This window comes from Aspergillus thermomutatus (genome assembly GCF_002237265.1).
Source record: "Aspergillus thermomutatus strain HMR AF 39 chromosome Unknown NODE_2_2, whole genome shotgun sequence".
NCBI classification, from domain to species: Eukaryota; Fungi; Ascomycota; class Eurotiomycetes; order Eurotiales; family Aspergillaceae; genus Aspergillus; species Aspergillus thermomutatus.
In genome coordinates this window covers 119,217-138,686 of record NW_020798049.1, presented here as the reverse complement: position 1 = coordinate 138,686, position 19,470 = coordinate 119,217, and the positions used below count along the sequence as shown (strand labels likewise).

The 19,470-nt window shown below is 50.8% G+C and overlaps 7 protein-coding genes across 7 annotated transcripts; 3 read left to right on the top strand and 4 right to left on the bottom strand.

Moving 5' to 3' along the window:
- Positions 1–735: 735 nt before the first annotated feature.
- Positions 736–2,533, bottom strand: DLD1 (dihydrolipoyl dehydrogenase; the record flags this gene model as incomplete). Its single annotated transcript, XM_026762578.1, has 4 exons — positions 736–1,575; positions 1,660–2,142; positions 2,217–2,329; positions 2,392–2,533. 4 exons carry the CDS (start codon positions 2,531–2,533, stop codon positions 736–738), a joined length of 1,578 nt encoding a protein of 525 aa, XP_026618986.1.
- Positions 2,534–5,096: 2,563 nt separating this feature from the next.
- Positions 5,097–7,160, top strand: CDV56_108893 (putative MFS monosaccharide transporter; the record flags this gene model as incomplete). Its single annotated transcript, XM_026762512.1, has 8 exons — positions 5,097–5,199; positions 5,250–5,543; positions 5,598–5,751; positions 5,809–6,200; positions 6,267–6,349; positions 6,403–6,631; positions 6,687–6,784; positions 6,837–7,160. 8 exons carry the CDS (start codon positions 5,097–5,099, stop codon positions 7,158–7,160), a joined length of 1,677 nt encoding a protein of 558 aa, XP_026618985.1.
- Positions 7,161–8,742: 1,582 nt separating this feature from the next.
- CDV56_108831 (phosphoribomutase PRM15) lies at positions 8,743–11,096 on the bottom strand (the record flags this gene model as incomplete). The annotated part of the gene is made up of 10 exons (XM_026762450.1): positions 8,743–8,903; positions 8,958–9,634; positions 9,696–9,985; positions 10,037–10,217; positions 10,271–10,280; positions 10,331–10,349; positions 10,420–10,739; positions 10,810–10,888; positions 10,956–11,000; positions 11,070–11,096. 10 exons carry the CDS (start codon positions 11,094–11,096, stop codon positions 8,743–8,745), a joined length of 1,809 nt encoding a protein of 602 aa, XP_026618984.1.
- Positions 11,097–11,488: 392 nt separating this feature from the next.
- CDV56_108796 (fatty acid desaturase) lies at positions 11,489–13,249 on the top strand (the record flags this gene model as incomplete). The annotated part of the gene is made up of 2 exons (XM_026762415.1): positions 11,489–11,709; positions 11,773–13,249. The coding sequence occupies 2 exons, from the start codon at positions 11,489–11,491 to the stop codon at positions 13,247–13,249; spliced, it is 1,698 nt and encodes a 565-aa protein (XP_026618983.1).
- Positions 13,250–13,661: 412 nt separating this feature from the next.
- Positions 13,662–15,203, bottom strand: CDV56_108764 (ASCC2 family CUE domain-containing protein; the record flags this gene model as incomplete). The annotated part of the gene is made up of 1 exon (XM_026762383.1): positions 13,662–15,203. One exon carries the CDS (start codon positions 15,201–15,203, stop codon positions 13,662–13,664), a length of 1,542 nt encoding a protein of 513 aa, XP_026618982.1.
- A 1,047-nt stretch (positions 15,204–16,250) lies between these two features.
- Positions 16,251–16,767, top strand: S10a (40S ribosomal protein uS10; the record flags this gene model as incomplete). The annotated part of the gene is made up of 3 exons (XM_026762348.1): positions 16,251–16,292; positions 16,397–16,620; positions 16,683–16,767. The coding sequence occupies 3 exons, from the start codon at positions 16,251–16,253 to the stop codon at positions 16,765–16,767; spliced, it is 351 nt and encodes a 116-aa protein (XP_026618981.1).
- A 409-nt stretch (positions 16,768–17,176) lies between these two features.
- On the bottom strand, positions 17,177–18,723 carry CDV56_108676 (FG-nucleoporin nup42; the record flags this gene model as incomplete). The annotated part of the gene is made up of 2 exons (XM_026762295.1): positions 17,177–18,623; positions 18,677–18,723. 2 exons carry the CDS (start codon positions 18,721–18,723, stop codon positions 17,177–17,179), a joined length of 1,494 nt encoding a protein of 497 aa, XP_026618980.1.
- Between the last annotated feature and the right edge of the window lie 747 nt (positions 18,724–19,470).

Here is a 19,470-nt window from a genome sequence, read left to right as displayed (position 1 = left end):
TGTGAGAGATGCCATAGTTATTCTTGGGCGGTTCTTGATTATGAAGCACCAGGCTCTCTTTCTGCAAGTAATGGTGGTAGGGGTGATTCGATCTTTTGCCGAGTAAATTGTAGTGCTGGCTTTTGCCTGCAATCATACAATGGCCTATATGTCTTATTAATAAGGAACTTCATCAATTATGTGATGAGATACACTTACCTCTAGTTGCCCTCACTAGTTCACGTAGCTTAAAAGGAGTGTAAGTGGTTACGCGACTTGGTTTATATGAGCCTGTTTCGGTGGCTCAAGATGTTGCTCTCAATGTAGCAAATCAGAGTCCTCGTGTTGAGTCACGACACGAGCCACTGCAGAGGGAGCGACAAAGCATTCATTGGAATGATTTACCGAAGGAGCTCGGCTGACAGAAAATAAAAACTCCTGTAAAGTTTGAATATACATTTACACCATCTTGAAGCTTAAGATCACAATGGTACCCCAGACATCAAAAGTGCTGCACTGAAGCGACGGTGGATATGATCACGTGACGTTCTCGAACGAATTATCAAACCCGGGGTCTATTCTCAATGAACAATTGGAGGGATGATAATGATATATGTCTTTTCGTCATAAATTCTCTAGTAGACAACACAACCAACATAGGAAATATAATAAGGCGAAATGCTACATGTGGTTCGCTAGCGTGGCTAGGCTAGAGGAGAAAATACAGGGCGGCGGAGCAAGAGGATTTCAGGGAGTTTAGAAGTGGATGGCCTTGGAGTAGGTGGCCATGGCAGCCTCCTTGAAGGCCTCGGCCAGGGTAGGGTGAGCGTGGCATGTCCGGGCAATATCCTCGCAAGAAGCACCGTACTCGACGGCCAAAGTGGCCTCGGCAATCATCTCACCAGCGTTGGGACCAATGATGTGGACACCGAGAATGCGGTCAGTCTCGGCATCGGCGATGAACTTGACCTGGCCCTCAGTGTCGAGGTTGGTCTTGGCACGAGAGTTGGCGCTGAAGGGGAAGGTACCGACGCGGTACTTGATGCCAGCGGCCTTGACCTCGGCCTCGTTCTGGCCAACCCAGGCGACTTCGGGGTGGGTGTACATGACGCTGGGGATGGCAGCGTAGTTGACGTGGCCGTGACCCTTCTTGATGTATTCGACGGCAGCGACGGCCTCTTCCTCGGCCTTGTGGGCAAGCATGGGACCGAAGGTGCAGTCGCCGATGACACGGATGTGGGGGAGCTTGGTGCGGTACTCCTGGTCGATCACGAGGCGGCCTCTCTCATCCTTGTCAATTCCAATGTTCTCCAAACCCAGTCCTTCGGTGTAGGGTCTGCGGCCGATGGCAACCAAAACAACATCGGCATCCAGAGTCTCTTCCTTTCCACCCTTGGCGGCCTCAACGCTCAGCTTGATGGTCTCGCCGCTGTCATCACCCTTGGTGACCTTGGTGCCGGTCTTGAACTTGATACCCTGCTTCTGCAGAATCTTCTGGGCCTGCTTGGCGATGTCGGCGTCCATACCAGGTCCACCAATCTGGCCGAGGAATTCAACAACGGTAACTTCGGCACCGAGGCGGGACCAAACGGAAGCCTGTGTTTCAGACACAATCAGTACGAGGAAAATTCAAAGCAGTCCGAATTCTCCATCATCATCATCATCATCAGGTTCACGCACCATCTCCAAACCAATGATACCACCGCCAATGACAACCATCTTCTTGGGGACCTCCTTCAGGGAAAGAGCACCGGTGCTGGTAATGATTCTCTTCTCATCAATGTTCAGGCCAGGGAAAGGAGTGGCCTCACTTCCGGTGGCAATGAGAATGTTCTTTCCGCGCAGAGTCTGTTCACCACCGTCGAGCAGGTTCACCTTAACGGTGTTCTGGTCGACAAAAGCGCCGGTACCCTTGATGTAGTCGACGCCGTTTTTCTTGAACAAGAACTCGATACCTTTTGTGAGACCATCAACGGAGGTGTCCTTGGCCTTCATCATCTGCTCGAGGTTCAACTTGACATCACCAACCTCGATACCGCGCTTTTTTGTGTCGTGGAGGACCTGGTGGTAGAGGTGGGAGTTGTTAAGCAGGGATTTCGAGGGAATGCAGCCGACGTTCAGGCAAGTACCACCGAGACGTCCACGCTTCTCGATACAAGCGGTCTAACCAGGATCGATCAGAGGTTAGCAAAGGGGTCAAAATGCGCAGAGCAAATTCACAAAGAGCCAAGGCTCACCTTGAGACCTTCCTGGCCGGCCTTGATAGCAGCGACGTAACCAGCGACACCACCACCAATGATAACGACATCGTGCTCTGTTATATTGGAAATTCCAGTAATCAGCCGCTGTCCTTTTTCCGGAAGCGCAGGCACCGTCTCCCGCGGATGCTCCAGGGTTCAATCAATCACGTACCCGATTCAGAAGCATAGCCGCGTCTCCAGCGTCCATATACGGACAGGGAAGGAGCAGCAACGAAGTTAGATGGGACAGACTGAGGGCCGGCAGTGCGGAGGGCAGCCCGCGGTGTCGCCCGCGGCAGCATACTCCGGAACATAGTGTGCTGAATGTAGAGGAGAAAAAACAATAGGTATAAGGGAGATTAAAAGAGATAGCCAATCCTCCAGATCAAGAAACTGGGGAGGAATGGGGAGGCAACAATTGGGGATGGCAGGCTAATAGTATAGGGAAAAGGATGTTGGGATGAGGAAAGCTTTCATGAGGTTCTGGCAGCAAAAGCTGGCGGGCCGGTATTGATACGGTATTCGTCGCGTATGTAATCATCCGGACCAGTGAGCATCGGGTCAAATCGGCCATCTACTTCCATATTGCCGGCAAGTAATACTTGATAATAAGACTTCACAGACATTTTTGAGCAAGTTATATAGTATGCTGTAATATCGAGCAGACATCTATGAGCTATGGAATACCGTCATTGATCACATCCGGAAAGTAGATGGGAACTATGGTGGTGATGAGGTCGAAATCAAATCGGTAATTCAGTATACCGGAACGGACTATTCCACACTCGTCAGCGGTAAAGGTGGATAAGATCTCTTAAGGCTGCGGAAAATCATCGTCACCACCACGATACCCCAGAGATTAGGGGGACGAAAGCATCGGGCGTCGCCGATGATGAACTACTTCAAGGGAAACAGGCTCAATAGTATGTTTGGAAATGGATGCATGCCGTCAGGTCCTCAGACAGAGGCGTCTCAGCCTTGATATTACGTTGGTTTCCGCGGGTAACACAAGGTAATGGCTACCGTCGGCGTTCAGAGGGAGTCTGCATGGTATACGCTCATTCTGCAGGTGCTTTGCTGGAGCTCGCCGAAGAATATAGTTATCCAGGCTTAAAATCTGCTTGCCGTCATGATCTCGGACTCTCTCAACAGGCAAGTCCGGTTTCTAAACGCCAGCTATCGCACATGGAGAGTACATCCATCAGGAGTCGTGACGAGAAGTCCTCACCTCCAGATGAAGCAAGAGAATCATAATGTCTTGAACCAGACAATTGATGAAGCGGATGAATCGCTCAAGCTGGCTGTTCTCACAATATACCAGCTTCAGTTCCTACTCCGCGCAAAGTCCAGGTTCGCATGCAACCACTGATGTCAAGGCGTCACTGAGAAATTGTTAGGAGCATTATCGGATCAAGACTGACTGTGCACCTGTGGAACCATTCTTGGACATAAGAAGAAGGTGATTGGAATCATTTACAAAAGACATCAGTCACCACTGGGCCACAGTCATGTTTACTTGCTCCAAGTTCTGATAGGATCAACCCATTCATGAAGTCATGGAAATCTGTAGTCCGTAGGAGAATCAATCCTCGTATATATCTTTCCCTAACCTTAGTGCTGGAGTAGTCTGGCTGTCTCTCGTTATTGTCTGTCTTCACTCTGCAAGCACATGAAGAACACTGTTGCCTCAGGCTCCAATGTCAGTTGCGTGTGGCCAAAGACCTCCAGGTACTATTTTCATCATGTTTCCATGGCTCTAGCCGACTTGAAAGAGAAATATCATCAAAGCATTACTTGTATTGTCTTCTAGCCACATCCTTGGCATTGTCATTGTCCTTTAATGCATCCCAAACAGGCATTTCCCAGGCTCACTGTCGGGCGACTTCCGACTCTCCACCCAGCGACCCAAGAACCCCAGAATTCTCTCCTTTGCGCTCCCCGCAACGCCCAACTCCATCCCGCCTCGCCAACACCATTGGATGGAGCATGTCCTTGGGCCCTAATGAACCATTCAAAAGAGGCCATACCCTCAAAAAGATGGCCAAAGAATCCTTGTGTGAGCTCGTATACCTGCAACAGCCGAACGATCCCCATTAACCGAGTCCGCTCCAGCAGGGATCTTCATTAGGTATCACACTGACAGCCGCTCTATGCTGCCAATGAACGTGCAATCAAGGCTCTCAGCCTTTTCTCGAATTAATCATGGCGCCATCCATATTAATGACTCAGATTGGATTGGGCTCCAAGTCCCTGAAAGCTGCATCAGACTCCTCCCCGAACGCCTCCCGATCCAGTGACCGGATGCGATCATCGTTTGGCGCCCTGGCCGCTGCCACATGCCCGGATTACCGATTTTGTTCAACTGTCTTTTGCCGGTCTGGGACCAGATTGCCGTGTGTCATCTCCAAATCACATCAACCAGGTTCCTATTTCGACGAGTCATAGCGCGTCTTTCCTTCTCGGAGTGGGGAATACGATGCCTTTGACAATCTTTTTCTCCTTGACCCCAGGAACCAGACTTCTCCCACTCGGAATGTAACCAAATTAGTCGTCGTGTAGGGAGCTATGCTCCAATATCGCTCGGACCTCAGCCGATCGTCATGCAAGCATCAGGATGGTCGTCCACCGTCTCTTGCAGAGTGCAGACTTGTCTATTTAAATGCCGTGTACCACCCCACAACAGAGGACCTTTCGGATATTTGTGATCTTGCGTCGTCCACCTTCCACGTGGGTTCATGTTGGAGTGCTCATCAGCCCACAGGGTGTCTGAAGCTCTTATATCGTGATAAGAAACACCTATTGTGACTACTGATTGTGGGGTACTCTGTCAACTTCGATTCCAATTCTCTTGAGTCGCTAAAACATCCTACCGTCAAAATGAGTGACCAGATACCGTCATGGAATATAGTACACAAGCTGGAGAAAAAGAAGCTCCTGATTGCGATCAATTGTGTTGCTGCATTGTCAATCCTCTTCTTTGGTTAGTCTGCCGCGTAGCATCATTAACGCCTTTACTGATCAGATATTCAGGTTACGACCAAGGAATGATGGGTGGAGTAAACAACGCCAAAGACTACATTGATCTGATGGGCTTTGGTTACACCGAGATGAAAGATGGCCAGCCTACTCCAGTTGTCACAAATAGCTTGTTACAGGGAGGAATTGTCTCGGTCTACTATCTCGGAACGCTTTGCGGATGCCTCCTTGGTGGATGGATCGGAGACTCTATTGGTAGAATCAAGACAATTGCTTCAGGCGCTGTGTGGGCCATCATTGGCGCCGCGTTACAATGTTCAGCACAGAATCACAACTGGATGATTTGCGGTAAGGCATATACTCGAGATCAATAGATAATTTGCAGCGACTGATCAAACTCAGCCCGTTTCGTCAACGGGATTGGCACCGGTATCCTGAACGCAATCGTGCCAGTCTGGGCTACAGAGACTGCCGAACACACTTCTCGCGGACAGTTCATCGCCATCGAGTTTACGCTCAACATTTTCGGTGTCGTTCTGGCGTATTGGCTGGAATTGTGCGTATCCTACCTCACTCTCAATTAGTTTGAGGAGTCGTGTCTAATAAGTAGTAGTGGTCTATCTTTCATTGATGGTGGGAAATCTCCCTTCCGTTGGAGATTCCCAATCGCCTTTCAGATCATCTTCCTGCTCGTGTTATTCGCAGCTGTCTGGTTCTTCCCAGAGTCCCCAAGATGGCTGGTCAAGGTTGGACGGGAGCAAGAAGCACGCTACATCCTCGGTCGTCTCCGTGGAAGTAGTGACGAGGACGCAGTCCGAGCCGAAGCTGAGTTCCGTGACATCCAAAGCGTGGCAGAGCTTGAGAAGACGATAAACCATAGCACTTCCTACCTTTCCATGCTTTTCGGCTACAAGACCGGGAAGTTGCACCTGGGGCGCCGTGTGCAACTGGTGATCTGGCTACAGATCATGCAGGAATGGGTCGGAATCGCCGGTGTCACAGTTTGTATGTCGTTTGCTGCCAACGTCAACCGCTTGTATATGATTCCAGCCTGACTGATCATGTGTCCAGATGCACCGACTATTTTCAGCATCGCAGGGTTCGATTCTATGAAAAGTCAGTGGATCAGTGGCCTGAACAACGTTTTCTACATGGTCAGTCCCCTCGTCCAAGAACTATCAAACTTCTGTCTAATTGCGATTCTTAGTTCGCGACTCTTATCTGTGTCTTCACCCTCGACCGTATTGGCCGTAGGTGGACCCTCTACTGGGGATCTGTCGCCCAAGGAATCGCCATGTTTCTTGCCGGAGGCTTCTCCAGACTCGCAATCAATGCCAGAGAGGCCGGAGATGTGGACAAAGCAAGCTCATACGGTGCGGCCGCCGCGTCGATGATCTTCATCTTCACCTCAGTCTTCGGCGCCACATGGCTCACTGGTACTTTCAACGCCCAGTCTTCGCTCACCTACAACTTCCGCTAACACCTCACAAGTTCCCTGGATCTACCCCGCAGAAATCTTCCCCTTGGCCGTCCGCGCCCGAGGAAACGCCTGGGGTGTCGTAGGATGGAGTATCGGAAACGGCTGGCTGGTAAGTGTCCATAACCCCTCTCCTAGCGAACATCAAACTGAGACGTTCATAGACCCTCCTTTGCCCGGTGATGTTCAGCTCCATCGGCGAAAAGACCCTGTACATCTTCGCCATCAGCAACGTCATCACCATCCCCATGGTCTGGGCTCTGTACCCGGAAAGTAACCAGCGGACGCTGGAGGACATGGATCTGCTTTTCGCGGCTGAGACGCCCTGGGTGTGGGATGCGGAGCGGACCTTTGCGCGACTCAAGGCTGAGAACCCTGGGTATATTGAGACGGCCGGTCGGAAGAACAGTCTTCTGGATACTGAGGCTGGTGCTGGTAAGCCTGCTGCTCAAACTACGCAGCATGAGGAACATGCCTCGTCTGAGTAGCGACCCTCTGGAATGAAGACTTTGGGCTGGATAATGCATGATGAGTGCCTTGGTCTGGAACATACGAAACCTGGATTATGAGTCCAAGATAATGGATCGACGAAATTGATGATTCTAACTCGTCTCAAAGGCCGATCGCTTTTACACACTCCACGTTGAACGAATAGATGTCAAAATAACGCAAAACATCAATAGATATTTCAAAAGATCAGACCCAGAAAAACTGGACTCGAGAGAAGAACTATCTCCTATAACCACATCCCACCCTTCCCCTACCCACACACATCAACCCACCCGGCAACGGAGGCCCATACGCCCGCCGGCACAGACACCCCCGTGTCAAAACACCACGACAGCCCCGATACGCGCCACTCTGAGCACGAGTTTCAGTTCCATAAGTATGGCTGCAAGTATGGCTGCAGGTGCAGGATTGACTAGTCTCTCTTGCTCCGTCATAATGCGTAGATTGAGTCAATTGTTGATGATGATGGTGATGGTGCTGGTGCCTGTGCTGCTGGACGTGACCGGTAAGATGGGGTGGATAGCCCTCAAAGGAGTGGGATTGAGCTGCGTGGTTGCAATGGTGGCTTGTGCTGGAGGTGTGTTGGTGATAATGGTGATGGTGATGAGCTTGACTGTTCATCTCGTGCATTCCTTCGGCTAGAAGTGGATGGGCGTTGTTCAGACTGTAGCCCAGTATTCATATTAGTAAGTGTATATTGATTCGCAAGGTCACTATTGAGGTCAGAGTGTGATGCTGGGCAGGTATGTACGCACAGGTGCTGGCAGCCATGCCTGGCCCTTGAAGTAGAATGGCAACAAGCTCGAATGCCTCGGTGGATATGTGAGCCAAAGGTCGAGGATTCCATGTCGCTGTCGTCGGTGGTGACCTCCGTATCGAAGCCTCGACGGTTTGAGAGGCAATCTTGCCCGTCTGTACTTGTGTGATGCGGATAAGGATTGCAACTGTTGCCGGCTGGGTGAGTGCCATGATCGACGGTGTGTCGATGCACATGTTTAGACCAGCTGGATGAACGGACAGCCATTACAAGGAACTAACGAGCGATTATTGATGGATATCAAGCCCAACTGGGTGGGAGACGATGGGTTTGTAAACACTCGGTGTTGGCACTCAGTGATGGGAGCTACAACAATTTAAGTGCCAGTGCGCTTTTTGGGCAGATAGAAGTCAACTTCAGAGGGAAACGTAACCCTTCACACGATCATGATAGCGACTGTGTCCGACAAGATTCTCCGAACAAGGTACAGGCTGCTGTGCAACATCAGATGTAGTTCGCCAGCCTAGCACCATCTGGAACACGGCCGAAGAAGCCTTTTTGGAACGCGAGGTCGCACTACGTGAGGCTCTTCCTGGCTCTATTCAAAAGCAGGTACGAGCTGTAGCAAATCCGAGGTCAATTCGGAAATGTTGTATTACCCACTTGTTTTTCTGAGGGTTGTCAAGGTGCCACAAAGAAGGATAGTAGTATGATCAGACGGTGTGCTCTATGGCCATACAAATGAGCCAAATGCAGTATGTTTAGAACTAGGTTAGCTGTCGCAAATCATCCAGATCACTATTTCAATCAATGTTGAGAATATGACCAGACGATGTCGGAAGCTTTTTGCTGTAGCTCATCGAAGGAGTAAAGGGTTGGATCCACTCTTTCAAAACAGTTCGAAAGGCGTCACAGACAGCATCCACAGCCTGCGCATGAGAAGCACCGCAGCTTTCGATATAGACTAAGAAAGTCAGTCAGCAATGCTTTGCACAGATGTTCCTGGTGTGGAAATTACCCTTGACTTTTGGTTCTGTGCCAGAGCCACGGATGGTGAACCGAACATCTCGGTCCAGCCATAGGGTCAACATCTGACTACTTTTATCAACTGGAAGTGCTGGCTTGTGATCCTCTGTGCCTGAATCATAACCTTCCGTCATGTCTCTCCACCTCAAGATCTTGAATGAACCAAGCGATTTCTGTGTTCGGTAAGGCCCGCTCCTGATGGCTCCGAAAAGGCTTTTCGTGACTTCTGGACTAGGCGATCGGAAGTAGTTATTGAGTGTTTCAAAGTACCCGAAATCCTTGAACAGCTGCTGTAGTTTCGAATAAGGGGTGAGGCCCTGAGATCTCCATCGAGCTTCCGCTGCTAGAAAAACCATGGCGGCAGTGACACCGTCCTTGTCGTGGCACACGTCTGGGAACATATACCCCAGGGCTTCCTCGAAAGCAAAAGGTACATGGTACCCTGACTCTTCCAGTCTCCGGGCAATATTTCCCATCCACTTGAATCCAGTCAATGTCTCTTCAAAGTGAATGCCCTTTGACCTTGCCAGCTTCTCGAGCATGCCTGTAGAGACCGCGGAGTTCAACACAGCTATGCGTGATTTATCATTTCGACATTCAAGCGAATCTAAAAGATGTGACGCCAATAGAACGCCAAGGTGGTTCCCCGTGAATGTGAACCAAGAACCGCTACTCGACCATTAGCGATTATTTCCAGGAACATAAGAACGCCCTTTGCATGCTGACTTACTCAACTTTCTCGGCGGCAGCAAACCGATCTGCATCCGGGTCATTAGCAATAATGAGAGTCTTGCCCTCTTTATCAGCGGTTTGCATCGCCAGGTCCAGAGCTCCATTCTCCTCCGGGTTTGGGAATGATACCGTTGGGAAATCAGGGTTCGGCTCCACTTGCTCTGTTACAGCGGCGAAGTCGGTCATTCCAACCGAGCGGCATAACTCGGGAAAGATCAGACCCCCGACCCCATGCAAAGGAGTATACATGAATGGTCGCGGGCTTGACCAGCTAGGGACGGTGGATTTCTAGGCACGCTATTAGTCAACCGTCTCGAATGAGGGTGGCATGATTCTCACAGCATAATTCCAAACAGCCTCGGTATATCGAGGCAGAATCGTCTGAAGAGCTTCCGCATGGAGATACTGTGTGGCTTCTAGGCTGTTCCAAGCATTCGGCCACGGTTCTAGGTTGCTCTCAATCGATTGCGCTATCTCAATGTCCATGGGCGTATTGATCTGTGCACCATTCTTGAAATACCTGGTCCATAGTTAGCGTCGTCCATCTGAAATCAAGGGAAGCGTGAGCCGAACACTTTGTAACCTGTACGCAATTAGCAATCAGAACCGACATCTAGGGAGGGCAATGCATACCATTGTCTTGTGCTGGGTTCTGTCCACGAAATCATCTGTGTCAGATCTCTTTTGCTCTCTGTCACTGCGCAAACCAGGAGGAAACATACATGGCTTGCGGTGATCATGACTCCAGCTGCGGCTTGCAAATGCGTCACACCAAATGGAACTGATGGAGTCAAAGAGGACTCTGAATAATACCAGACTGGTATTTTCATCGCAATGAAAGCGTTCGCCGCCAGGGCAGCAAATTTGGCAGAGTTGTGCCGAGCATCATGGCCAATGACCACACCATTCGATGCAATGTCGGAGTGTTTGTCTCTAATGTATTTGGCCAAGCCTTGCGATGCCTGGATGACAGTCAGAGTGTTCATGCAGGAGAACCCTGCCGCCATCCGACCACGAAGGCCGGCTGTTCCAAATTGAATGCCTGCACTTGTGTGGTTAGAAAGGCGGAGGGTGCAAGAGACGAATGAGCTAATATTGTAGAATATACATACGCTGCCGAAGACGCAGCTCAAGCTCTGCAGTCGCTCCAGCATTCTGTAGCTGCTCAATTTCAGCCCGTGTCTCGGGATTCTGCCTTTGAGATCAGCAAACTCTGTCGTATCATTGGAGCTACTCGCGAGCAGGGAAATCATCTTACTTGGTCCCAGTCGAGCCATCTCTGAGCCAGCAAAGAAAGAGGTTCCTATACAACACAGTACCATACGCAATCAGATATACATTTCAGCTACCTGTGAAGATTCCACCGGATTACCTCAATTGTAGACGCAGGAACGGACATGGTGGATCATACGATGATGAAAGGACGCATAGACGAACGGGTCAGATGAATAGATAGTGGGATGGCTGATTGTGGCTTTGAAATGGAATGATGGATCATGGATGGGATGATGATCGCCAGTGCGATGGAGCACGTTTCATGTGCTTCTGTCGGCCTGCCCCCGCTTTGTGCCTGTTCTGACTTCTAGCAACCCACAGTCACCGCTTCCCGCCCCATAGCGACACAGGCCGTTTCCGAGGTCTCCAGACTTAAGGAGCTTCATATGTCCAGGATCATCCTTGTTGGTTTTCTTTTTCATTTTCAATTCCCGGGTAAGACGATGTTGGAGTCTGTCCAGATTCATACCTGTTCCTGAGCTCGAGTCTGTCGATCCAGCCTAAGACAACCTCGGGATGACCGAGACACAGAAAACGGCCCTCGCGCCGGTCTTCGGGACGCGGAAGGACGCAATCTTATCACGGCGATGGATTGAGGGTCAAATCGCCGATGGCAAGCATATCATTGTTTTCGACGATCGAGTGCTCAAGGTCGATGCGTGGATCAAATTTCACCCTGGAGGAGACAAGTCTATTAAACACATGGTCGGACGGGATGCGACGGACGAGATCAATGCGTACGGTCTATTAATGAATCCAAGTGGATCGTAACCTGACGACTGACGTTCGCTTTCATATAGGTTACATTCACCAGAGGCACGCCAGCGAATGTTGTCTTTCCAGATCGGTCGCATCCAGGGACCGTGGTTGAACTTTCTCCCTCCGATCCAGGGCGGGAAGTTCCGTCCATATCCAGGCGAGACTTGTTCAAGCGACGAGGACAGCACAGATCAGGATATCTCACAGCCCCCTTCTCCGGTATTTGATGCAGCAGACGCAGGAGGCAAAGCACCAGGAGTCCGCCGCCGAAGAAAATTGACAGCGACCTCGGATACATCAGTCTCAACCACTCCCAGTGAAGGGTTCGAGCCGAAACCCTTCTTTCTTGATGCACGAACTCAGGAGGAGATCGTCTTCGATATCGCCAAATACCCGTCCCTCGACACGGCGAGTCAGGAAGAAATCAAGCGGAAATACCGCGAACTGAATGAGCGGATCCGCGCGGAAGGGCTTTTCAATTGCAACTATTTCTCGTACTTTATAGAATGCTGTCGCTATACTCTTTTCGCTACCCTGTCATATACCCTTCTTCGCTTAGGGTGGTATGTGCCATCGGCCTTCTTTTTAGGGTGCTTCTGGCACCAACTCGTTTTCACAGCCCATGATGCTGGCCATATGGGCATCACTCATCAATTTCATGTCGACTCAGTCATTGGTATCATCATTGCAGATTATTTGGGCGGCCTGAGCCTGGGCTGGTGGAAACGGAATCACAATGTCCACCACATTGTCACCAATGCTCCAGAGCATGACCCCGACATTGAGCACATGCCCTTCTTTGCCATATCACATCGCTTCTTGACGAGTCTCCGAAGCACGTACTATGACCGTGTCATGCATTTTGACGCCATGGCGAATTTCATGCTGCGATATCAGAATTACCTCTACTATCCCATCCTCTTGTTTGGTCGATTCAATCTCTACCGACTAAGCTGGGAATACTTGCTTTGCGGCCAAGCCCCAAAGAAGGGTCCTGCCTGGTGGCATCGCTGGTTCGAGATCGGAGGACAGGTATTCTTCTGGTATTGGTTCGGCTACGGCGTGCTATACCGCTCTATTCCAGACTGGAGCAGCCGGATAGCCTTCATCCTGGTTTCTCACATGGTCACTGCTCCGCTGCATGTTCAGATCACGCTGTCCCATTTTGCCATGTCGACTGCCGACTTGGGTATCCATGAATCGTTTCCTCAAAAGATGCTGCGCACCACCATGGACGTCGATTGCCCCACGTGGCTTGACTTCTTCCATGGTGGACTGCAGTTCCAAGCTATTCACCACCTCTACCCTCGCATTCCTCGTCACAACCTGCGTCGTACCCAGCAACTCGTGATCGACTTCTGTCGCGATACTGGTATACCCTATGCCGTTTTCACGTTTTATGACGGCAACAAGGAAGTGATTAGCAGACTTGGCGATGTCGCGAAGCAAGTCCGTATTCTTGAAGAATGCAGAAAGTCGTGCGCCGAGCAGGGCGTTTTCTCAGATCACCATCACTGAAAAGGCGACCGTCGCTTTGCTCATGGTTGAGCTCGTCATCCCCAAGCGATGTCCGGTTTCCTGGATTGCACCGTCATTGTACATTTTTCATCGCTGGTGGCTGTTTCAAGCTTGGGTTTGGTCCTGCGGGTTATGCTTGCGAGGCTTAGTTAAACAGCTTTTCATGAGATTCATGCCTTTTCCTTGTGTTTGATGCTGCTAGACAATGGCATCAGTGCTGGCACTTGATTGCCAGCACCGTTGAAGAGAGCGCCATGCAGTTCCGCCCCATTCCTTTTCATGGTTAGCATGGATGATTAAATTGATATTTTGCGCTAAGACATGCTATGCATTCGTATCTACAGTCTATCAAGGGACACACATGGTAGAATGTACAAAACGTGGAGTGTCTCTTTCGTATTTTCGTAACAGCTCAACCTGGCATGCCACCACCCCGGGCAATCTTTCTGGCTCTCTGTTGGCGTCTATTGTGATTCGTCCTGCTAGCCTTGTTTTCTTCCTTCCTTTGTCGAGCCGCAGCGGTGTTCTGCTCTCCAGAAGCTCCGGTATTAGTCCCTCCTCTGCGAGCCCTGCCACCACCACCACCTCTTCGACCACCGCGACCACGTCCCCGTCCGGCACCTCCTCTGCCGCCAGAAGCAGAACTGGGCTGATAGGTGTCACTATCCGATTCATCATCTTCCCTAGGTCCAGGCCTCCTGTACGTCGTCGACGGCAGTTCAGGTTGCGCCAAGGCGCCGCCAGGACCACCAGCCGACATCGCGAATCGATCTTCCAGCCTGGCCAACCGCTTCGAATCTCGGGTCAACATCACGCCCCAGCCCTCAATGGCCTCATCGGTCATGCCGGTTTCGCGCTTGAGCGATGCGCGAGGTTGTGAGCGGCGCGTGGCAGAATCACGGGCGAAAAGAGCCGGGTTGGACTTGTAGGCTTGGAAGAGGGTCATGTCGACGTCCTCGGCTTTGCGGTTGCGGATGTCGGAGTCTGCTTCGGCGTCTGTGGCTGCAGTTAGGCCGTCGACTGTGCCGCCTACGTCGGCGACGTCGTATGTGTCGTCGCGTTCGTCGTCGTCAGAGTCGAAAGTTGCCAGTGCGGACATGATAGCTGCTTTGTTGACGGCGTGGTGGCTGCGGTCGGCTAGGATGGCGTCTGCGGTGAGATCTGGATCTCCGCGACCGAAGCGCAGTTTGCCTTGGCTTAATTGATCGGCTGAGCGGGCTAGTTCTGCGAGATCGACGTCGTTGTCGAAGATGTTCTTGCGAGCTGGGGCTGGTGCGGGCGGAGATGGAATCTCTGGAGGAGTTGGGCGTGGGGGGAGAGGGTCGTGGCAGGAGGTCGTTTGCGAGACGGGAAGTTGCTCGGATTGATCCAGTTCTTGAAGTTCAGGTGGTAGAGAGTCATCGAGAAGGTGTGCGACGACCGTCTCCGGATTGTCGCCGTAGTGATCGAGCAATCTTACGATATACCCTGAGCCCAGATCAGGGAAGAGATCTTGCACCTGTGTCACAAGGGACATCCTGTGGACATGCATGTCCTCGACAGCAGGAAGATCTGGAACACGGCCTTTGCCTTTGTCCGTCTTCTTCCTTTGCTTTTGATACCTGTGGTGGAATGCTTTGGACTCATTCCGATACGAATGCAAGCTGGATACTAGATCTTGACCCCGTTTTTGCGGGTGCGCAATCAAGTACCTCTCCAGACGGGCTAATAAATCTGAGCTGCAGATTAGATCTGAAAGTAACGTGGGCTCCCTCTTCGTCGTGGGAGTGCCCACCCCAGCGCTGGCTTTTAAGCTGAACAATTGATCCAGAAGCAATGATAAGTTCGGCTTGGTTCCCTTCAACAAAGAGGTCAAGCCAACGTAGACATTCGCTACAAGAACCTTGCGGGAATCGACTCTTTTCTCGAACCGATACGCATCAGAGAGAGTATCTAAGAAGTCAGAACCAGCCATGAGCACCTGCCCGCAAGGAGGAAGTGCAGAAGACAATATCGTCAACAAGCGGAGGTCAGACATTACTTCCAAATTTCCTGATGAATTCGGTGTTGAGAGTCGCTTGATAGCTAAGGACTTTGCTTTCTCGAGACTGGGTGTTATTGCCTCATGATGTCTATCCCATGCTTCGGACAACAACCTCTTCAAGGCTGAGCTTGACGGATAACAACAGCACATAGCACCGAGAACATTCCAATCTAGCAATTCAGAAGGTGAAGTAGGCGCGTCCAAAAGAAGTCTCCTTGTCAACAAGAAACAGAGCTTCCGTAATGTTCGTGCCTTCGCCCCCGTCCGCAGCCCAGGCACATCTGTCGCGGCGAGCTGTTGATAGAAGGTAGATAAAAAGCCGCTTGTGGACACATCTTTGGAGACGACTTCCTTGAATACTGAGTCGGAAGCTTCGATGCGTATCCCTAGGAGTAGAATCCATGCATCCAGAAATGACTCCCACTCTTCATGTGATATGCTCCTCTGTACTGTGGGCGGCGGGACTGGTGCAAGAGGTGGCAATTTTTCCATGATATTGCGGCTCAAATATGTGCGACAAGATAAGCGACAAGAGAAGAAACAGCTCAGACTAAGAAGAAGATAACAAAACTAATCATTACAATCATCAACGGTCATCGACTCATCGCATAACCTGTCGAAGTAATCCCCCTTGGCCTAATACGGTTTCCGATGATGATGACGGATCGGATACTGAGTCGCTTTCCCAACTGGGACTAGCTCAAGATAGCCGAGTGCCAAGACAATCCGCCCGCACAAGAGACGCTAAAGACACGATCAAAAAAATGGATTCATAGGTCTGTCGAATTTCACGATAGCTCTTCAACGGCCATCATCACCTTACCGAACCTCGAAGTTCAGGTCTTGATTGGCAATTAGTCTCATATAGGTATGATTTTTCTGCCGTTTCTGTCTGACTTTCATTGAACAAGAGCTAATTGAATTGTGTTCGACAGCCATCTCAGTCAATCCCGGTCAACCCACCGCACAATCAGCAAGATGTCTTTCCAGAAGCCTGAGAAGGAGTTCGGCGAGGGCCCTGTACGTTGCAATCTGCTTGATATCTGAATTCATGTCTCAATGAAGACGATTTGCTACGAGCGACAATTGCGCATAACTGACCGATTCTTTTCCCGCCATTATAGAAGGTCCACAAGATCCGTATCACCCTCACCTCTCGCAAGGTCGCCTCCCTCGAGAAGGTGTGCTCTGAGCTGATCGACCGTGCCCGCTCCAAGTCCCTCCAGGTCAAGGGCCCTGTCCGTCTGCCCACCAAGACCCTCCACATCTCCACCCGTAAGACCCCTTGCGGTGAGGGTTCCAAGACCTGGGACAAGTACGAGATGCGCATCCACAAGCGTCTCATCGAGTAAGCCCCCTCCCGCTCATCTTTCATATGATCGATCATGAGACCGCTAACGAGTGCAATAGCCTCCTCGCCCCCACTGAGACTGTCAAGCAGATCATCATCAACATCGAGGCTGGTGTTGAGGTTGAGGTTACCATTGCCGCCTAGATGATTTCAACCTAGTTGGGATCAGGGAGGGTTTGGTGTCAACTCTTAACTGGGATGGCACTAGCGCTGTGCTCGTTGGGCCGTGGAGCGGATTGTTTCCTTCATGCCCGAAGGCTTCTACCGAGGCAACGTTGATACCCGTTAAAACCTGGAATCAAAAATGGAAAAAATGGCAAAACGAAGATGTTTTCTCCGTTTCATTGATTATACTATCCTCATAGTTCATCCAAACGTAGTAAAACTGTAGTCTTCGCGTCCGAGCCGAATGAACCAGCAGCGCCGTTCAACTCAGAGCATCAAACCCATAGCAAAAGAACGTGTAGTGTGATCGTTAAGGTAAACATATAGTACATGAACGGCACATATATGTGCTTCGCTCCACAATAAAAAGGTCCATTAATACATGTGCTCAAAAATCGAAGCTTACCCACTCCGATTTTGGAGGCACGCTGGGTATAACGCCGTCTTTGAAGTAGCCATTCTTCAGGAAAAACTCATAACGCTCGGTGACTTCTGGCGTGTATTCTTCCGGTTTGCCGTGCGCATCTCTCAGGCTCGCTTGATCGGGCGGTCCATCGGGGAAAAAGATGCGAACATAGGTTTGACGGTCTTGAGGATGAAGATAGCAAGGGATGTTGTCAATATACTTCACCGGTTGACCCTTCCACATTGATAGTCTCTGCGTCATGGGGTCCTTGACCGTCTGCCCAGTTAGAGGTGGAATCGGGTTCAACTCTTTTGGATCATCAATCTTGATCGCCGGGGGAGGGCCGGTGCCTGCGATCGCTGTAGGAGCAGGGGTTGCGGCGGCAGGGGCCGCTTGAGCTGCTTGACCAAAACCTCCGCCAGGTTGACCAAAAGGTGACGGAGCTGCCTGTTGAGCCGCAGCTCCGAGGGGGCTTGGGGCTGCAGCGGGTTGGCCAAAAGGAGCTGACGGCACTTGAGGCTGACCGAATGGCGATGGCGCCTGTACGGGCTGCCCAAAGGGCGTTGCTGACGTTTGTGTCGTTGTCGAAGGTTGACCGAATCCAGTTGGTGCCGCAGGCTGTTGGCCAGCAGCAGCTTGTGCAAATGGGGAGGTTGTCGCTACTCCAGCAGCCTGAGCGAACCCGCCGCCCAGGCCCTGATTTTGACTCGATATCTGACCAAACGGAGATGTGGTACTTGGCTGACCGAATGCTCCTGTCCCTGTCCCTGTTCCTGGCGCTGACGGCTGGCCAAATGCCGGCTGGCCAAAGCTTGGCTGACCGAATGCAGGTTTGCCGAATGCAGCTTGCCCACTCAGCGCTGAGGGCTTTCCAAACCCGGAACCTTGACCCAAAGCACTGGGTTGTCCAAAGCCAGACGTCTGCCCTAGAGTAGAGGGTTGTCCAAAGGCCGATGGTTGCGCGAATCCAGCCGGCTTGCCAAAGGCCGTGGCACCGCCGCCACCTAATGCCGAAGGTTGGCCAAAGGCAGATGTTTGTGTCGCGGCAGCCGGTTGACCAAACGGGGAAGGGCCCTGACCAGCAGCAGGGCCTGTCTTGCCCTCCGTAATGTCGATCCGATTCGGGTGTTCGTTGATTCCGTCGAGGATGTATTTAACAGCGCCATCAAGATCATTCAAAGCAACCTCCATCTGCTTTACCGACTCTGCATACAAAGCTTGAGCTTCTTGGACAGCGACCTCGACTTTTCCTGATGCAGCAGCTTCGTAATGACGCAATCGTAATTCTTCAAAGCTCTGCTCCCGCTGAGGGCCACCGAACAGCTGCCTCGGGGCATTTCGGCCGGGTCCATAGGCAGAGAATATCCATTCTGGCAGCCCTTTACCAGCCGTCAAGTCGACTTTGATATCGTCTGCAGTAATACCATAGCTGGAGTACTATTAGATAGATCTGACGTGGCTGATCGCAGAGTTTATACTTACTTGATGGGTTGCTGGGCTTGAGGCGCAGAACGACCTTTGCTTACCATTAGCACAACGCGAGAACATTGCGAGAGGAAGTAGCACATAGAACAGAGCCCAAGAAAACGAGTAGATGGAATGGTAGACAAAGAAGACAAGGAACATGGGCAAGCATAGACTTCGATCGAGAGACGAAGAGAGTAATAGTAACAGAATCGGATGGATATAGGCCATAGAATGACAGTAGAGCTCGTGCCGATTACAGAAACATGATGGCAACAGCTTGCTTGTCCATTGCGCAGAACGGAATCAAAAAATATGCATACCTCCGAAACCTCCTCCGCCAGCGAGGGCTCCAAATCGATTGCCAGACCCTACTGTTTGCTGGCCGGGATGTTCAAATTTGCATCGCTCTGTGACAATGATCAGCAAGGCTTTCTCCAATAAAAGTAAAAATCAGTTGAATACCTCCAAATCTACATCTGCCTTGCTGAAAGAAAGTACAGACAACCATGATGTTTCTTTTCTCGGATTGCGCCAAGTGATCGCGGAAGAGCAACGCCAGTAGGACACCGTGCCCTTGATGGATGTAGATTGAATCTCAGGCCTGCAAATCACTCAGTCCAAATTCATCACGCTTGATGGTATATGTATCGTGACTTTTGACAAGAAAGAGATGGATTAAGATGAAGATGGAAGCTCTGTTCGGATGATCTATGTTGAAGAGGAAGATAGCATTTACTTCCGGTGACAATACATTTCACCGGTCCCGAAGTCTTTCCCAAGAAGAAACAGCGAGTATGAATTCCACCTCA